The 5,856-nt window shown below is 34.0% G+C and overlaps 1 protein-coding gene across 1 annotated transcript in view; it reads left to right on the top strand.

The window, feature by feature from the left end:
* Positions 1 to 5,856, top strand: part of fbxw4 (F-box and WD repeat domain containing 4) — a gene marked incomplete in the record, with an annotated part of 60,008 nt that overhangs the window by 4,013 nt on the left and 50,139 nt on the right. The window contains 1 exon segment of the mRNA XM_014005050.1: positions 1,289 to 1,374. Within this exon segment, the coding sequence (XP_013860504.1) occupies positions 1,289 to 1,374 (86 nt within the window).

The following is a 5,856-nucleotide window of genomic DNA, read 5'->3' as shown; positions in this document are numbered from 1 at the left end:
ACTTTTGTACAGAAGGCTATTGATCATGGCTAATTTATGACCGTAATAAAAGCAGAAAACAAATGAATTCTGTTCAAAAGATTTTTATGTTTTAGATCAATTTATATTAAAAGTATTTATTCGTATTGTAAAGGTTATTTATTGCTCCAAAGTGTTATTTTTGCTGAATCGTTGTGAAATGAATATAAATTGTGATCAGATTTTTCAGAATAGTCATTTGGTACCAAAACTCAGAAAGTTATTTTCATGTTAAAAGTGTTAGTTAGATTTTTTGTTTGTTTATTTAGTATTTTAATTTAATTTACAGCTCAGTCTGTTATTAATTATTAAGTTCAATCTGGTGGCCCCTTTTATTAGTATTTTAAAACAGTATTAAGAATAAGTACACTCGCCTCACATCATCTGCTAGTTGTTTTAATAGTATTTGATTTTTTTTAAATTACAGTATTAAAGATAGCTTCCCTTAAATATGAGTAAATATAACGGAGTAGAGTTAAGTATGTTAGGGTTTAAAATTCCTATAGTTTTGATTACATTTAAATCAACTGCATTTTAACACTTCCTAAAATAATTGCCTGAATCATTTTGTTCAAGTTTATCAGGAATTTAAAAAAAAAAAGCCATAATCGTACATCGTTGGTTAAGTTTTGGCTTGTTTCCTGGAAAACCTGGATGATTATTTTAGGAAGGTGTTTGAATTTTGTCCTAACTGATGAAAAAATGAATTTTAGCAAGCTAAAAAACAAATGTGTTTGTGAACCGTGTAACATTTTCTTTGATTTATTTGTTACATGAAAGTTTGAACTTTGGGAGAACAAAACGTCAGGAAGAACAAGATAAAGGAACAGCATTAATATTTTTTATTGCAATCATCTTTTTGTAGAGCTCACATTTGAACCAGCTTCAACAAATAAATTCAAGCTGTCTCTCTCTTTGTTTTGTGTCAGCGATGGCCGGATCCTGGTCCATAGCAGAAGAAGTGACGTGTCATGGGGGCTGGCAGGTCATAGTCAGGAGGTTAACTGTCTGGACTCTAAGAATGGACTCATCGTCAGTGGATCAAGAGACCGAACAGTTGGGGTAAGAACACCTGAACATTTAGATGTCTTTCTTATGAGCATTTTGCAACATGAAATTATTAAATGTTGTATGTATCAATGATCCGTTTTTATTTTCCTTTTAGAGTGAGGATCAGGTTATTTTTTCTGTTATGTTCTGATGAATAAAACCTGGGATTAGATGTTATTTAAGCAAATATTGCAACAGGTTTTAACTTTTGTTCTTTTAGATTTGGACCTTGACTTCCAGCTCTCCTAGAGCAACAATTGCCATGTTTGACAGAGTGTGGTCTGTGGCCATCAGTCCCACGCTGAGGTAAGGATGTTCTCTGAGTTCTTCACCAGCTTTTAGACGAACCACAAAGACAGGGACAAATGTGGCTGACGCTGACGACGCTGATAGCACTGCGCCAGGTGTAGCATTACTCTGGCAAAAAATAAAATAAAATAAAATCGTGTTCACCCAGAAATTTAACAAACATTTCCCTGGACCTAACAGAGACGCAGCTTTCACTTTAAAAACACTAGATAGGCCTGCTAGCCAATCAGAAACAGGGTGGGGGGGGCAGCAAAACTTTGATTCAGACGCAGCAGAACTTGGAGCCGTGCTCAAACAAAAAAAATAAAAATATGTTTGTAAAGATCTGGAGACAATATTGAAGATGGTAAATTAAAAAACAAAAACAGCTGTTAGAGAAGCTGAACCTGCAGAAGAATGTTTACTGACTCCTCCACCTGAGAGGGAGACGAAGCTCAGCCGTGCAGCTGGATGCTAACGCTAGCTAAAGTTAGCTGGACAGGTGGAGCCGGGGAGGAGGAGAGAGGAACAGCGTGCAGCCTGTTTCTGTATAATTGGCTGTTTATGTTGCTTTATGTATAATATGAACACTAAAATAAGTATATTTGTTTAAACAAAACTGTTAAACTTTTGTTTTTTTTCTCTCCAAAACCCTCACAGTGTTCTCTCTGTGAATGAGTCAGATTTAATTAGTCATAAACTGCTTTGATTGCTACACCATGTTACAGCAAAATGAACTTAATTATTTGTATTTGGAACCAGACTTTATGAAAAATGTCATTCATTTAGTATTAAAATATGAAATATAAATGACAGTTTTTACATAGATGATTTTGCTTGCCTAGTTTGTATTAATATAAGTTTTGCAGTTTTTAACTTTGAAGGTTTTTTTAGCTGCAAGAAAGTTGATGAATTGTCCTTTTAAACATAATCTTTATAATGTGCACGTTGATCCTCTGTGATAAATGTTCACACTGGAAGGGTGATTTTGTCATCGTGTAGTTTTATTCAAAAGGGTGGTTATTTAAAATTATTTCACAGGTAATCCTTTGCTCAGTACAAAATTACTTAAAACTGCAATTTTTAAATGTAAATAAACATACGTAATTTAATTCAGTGTTTATCAACTGGACTAAACAGCCAATAACTTTGTTTTCATTTGCTATCATTAAAAGTGTGGCATGAATAATGGTGAACCAAACGAACATCGTCTTTATTCATTTTTATTTATTTTGTTCAGAATTTTTCTCTTCGATTTGTGCTTCGTTTTTACTATCCGTTTCAAAAGACATATTTTGTTTTCTGTTTCTATCATTTTTGCGTTACTTATTGGCATCAGTAAGAGATGTTATTGTTGTGGATTTCTATAATGAAGATCTCTTTGCCCCTTATAAAACATAAAAAGATTTTCGAGTGCCCTGGCAGCTTTAAAGTCAAGTAAAACAGAGTGGTTCCCCAGCTCAGTGCCATCATTTACAGTAACGGGCAATAAAAGTGAAACATCTACAAAGGCAATGGGGGAAATGGGACATGAAAGAGCAGGCTTCTTTGCAGTGGCGGTGTAGAATTCCTTTTGATTTCTCATCCATGTTTACTCCCAGATGGATGTTGTTCACTGTAACAGTATCCTCCGTTTCAACACCTGCTAAGAGGCAGGTGGTTGTTCATCTGACTGCAGCGTGGAAACATCACTCATCCCGGGGTTTCCCAACTAATTCAGATACACGATCAGTGATTGCAAAGTGTTGCTGTTGAATAAAATAGCCTGCAAGTTTTGAAGTGTTGTTTTGAGGAAATATTTAATCTACATATTTTCCTCGTTGTAGATGACTCTTTCAAAGAAAAAAAAATCAATTTTGACCAAAGACACTAACAGCTGATCTTTGTGGGCCAAGAAGTGGATTTCTGTGTTTCTCACAATGTGAATACTGTCACCAGTGCTAACCCATTTCAGTGTTTTAATTTGCTGCAGTTTTTCAGTTAAACAGTAGGAGTCATTGAAAAAGATTTTCCACACTGCAGGAAGAAAAAAAATCAAAAAACTATTTATCTAAAAAATATTTTTTCCCACATCTGCTCTATGAGACCTGCATGTGTTTATCATCAGAACTTACTATTAATAAAAACATAAAATAGCTCTGGTAACTTAATAGAGGTCATTTCATACAACCCATACAGACCTGTACAAAACATGTAGGCACCCATTTATTGGCAACCTATGAAACATTTACAATATTCTTTTTTGTTTGTTTGTTTTTTGTTTTATTTAATATTATACTAAAACAATAATAATAATAATAATAATAATAATAATAATAATAATAATAATAATAATAATTAGTGTGAGGTATTATTAGACCTTTTGCTAACATGCAATTTGGGTTTTTTATTTTATTTTATTTGCAGTATTATAAGTTTGTTATCTCTAATTTTGCAATATCAGGAATTATTCTCATAACTTTATTCTGTCTATTTTAGATTTGTCTTCTTTGTTTTTTCCAGAAGTACCTTTTTTAACTAAAGATGGCTTCCTTAACTATAATTATTCCTTTGATTTCCTGACCCTCAATCAGTTACAGTAAGTTTTAGCCTGAAATTCTAACTTTTCCAGATTAGTATTTTAGCACGACTGCATGTGGGTCCATCTCATGCCTCAAAGAGTCTCTCAGATCAGAGATCACCAGGCAGATTAGCCACATCATTAATTTTTCTTTTGATGGCTAAAACAGCAGCCTGTGCCTCAGCCCAATGCCTCCTCATAATGGAAGCCTTCTCCCTACCTGTCATTGACCAGCGGTCTGGTTAATTAAAACTCTTTTAGAAACCAGATGTCAACTCGGTGATGGACCTATTAAACCCATACAAACCAAATGACTTGTTCTTTAAAGCAGAATAAAGAATAAACTTTTCTTCCTCCAGATGTTTTTGTTTTTTGTTTAAAGTACGGTCACACCTTACATACTGGCATGAAGCATTTTATTAATTGAACCACGTAAAAAAAAACAACTTTTGAATATGTTTGAGGGACAGCAAACGATAAAATAGTCAGAAAGAAAGTAAACTTCCAGAACTTTGTCTGAGGGTATAATTTCACTTTATGGTGGTCATTGCTCTTTGTTATAGTACTTTTCTTTATTATTATAGTACAGTTACAGTGTTTTGTGGTATTACAACTGACCGAACTGTCTTCAAGTGCATTAAAACTTGACTTACTTCTAATCTCTGCCTTAAGCCGTCACAAATTTAGTGTGCAAGTTCCAAAAATGATCCAATCTTTTTAGGGTTTGTGCTTTAAATAAAACAAATAATTGGCAAACAGCTTGTGGAACATCAACCTGATAAGGTGAAGACTTAACACCCCATCTGCCGCATACAACAATCCCACGCCTTTTTCCGTCCTGCATATTCACTGTTGCTCCTGGTGTTATCTCAAGGTCCAATGAGAATATCTATGGTTACATTAAAATGCCAAGGCTAAACCTAGAAAACTATCGCCAACCATGTTCCCTGCTGCAATGGAAAAAATATTGAATACTGACATTACTGCTGTCCCCCTGCCCCATTAATTTCTTGTTGATTCAACATTTGCTCCTTTATTCTGTGCACACGTCACTTTGTAAGTTCACACTGAAAAAGGGTTCACGAAGCCGAGATGTATATCAAGAAGTAGGCTGTGAAAGTTATACTTTTTTCCACATTTATAAAGAATGACTTTATTTTCAATTTGAGATAAAAAAAAAAATAGGCTGAATCAACATAATCTAACACAGATTTCTGGCATCACATCAATAGGCTTATTCAAAAGACACTCACAAAAATGGTGCACAGATCAGTCCATCCATAACAAATTTATTAAACTTTAATGATGATGATGCACTTTTTTGTGCGTCATCATCTATATTCCCTCAATAAAAGTTTTTTTTAAAATCCCGCCGCCGGGTGTTTGCACAGATCTTATGTCATTGCTTGTAAATACAAACCAAAGGCCCTGCTACACTAGACAACTTATGCCAACGCATGAAACATGTTTTATGTCTTAATTGCTAATAAATTTATATATTTGATCACGCCAAAAAGAAGCTTCCTGTTGATTTTTTAAATTCCGTCTTCAAGGTAGACATCTTTATTATATTCATAAGTTGGCATAAGTTGTCTAGTGTGACAGGGACTTTAAGATTGAAGAGTGCATTTCCCTTTTTGAATAGTAGGACATTGTGTGTTTTCAATCTAATAGTGTAATGTCTTACCAGTGATGTTCTCAGTGATTGTGGTCTCAACTACCTTACTTTTACAATATTATTGGCTTTTTGTCCTACTTATAGTGGTAAAAATTTTGGAATGGAAGAGTAGTGTATTGATTGATTGATTGATTGTAATCTGTGTGTCAAATGGGCATATACAGATTTTGGCTGTATTGAAGGAAACGTAAGATTTATTTCACTCAGTGGCATGCAAATTATTTTGTACATTTTTGTAATGTGCCATTTTTCTTTCTGTTTT

The sequence above is a fragment of the Austrofundulus limnaeus genome, unplaced genomic scaffold (assembly GCF_001266775.1).
Source record: "Austrofundulus limnaeus strain Quisiro unplaced genomic scaffold, Austrofundulus_limnaeus-1.0 Scaffold28, whole genome shotgun sequence".
Lineage (NCBI taxonomy): Eukaryota > Metazoa > Chordata > Actinopteri > Cyprinodontiformes > Rivulidae > Austrofundulus > Austrofundulus limnaeus.
This window is presented reverse-complemented; position numbering and strand designations above follow the sequence as displayed.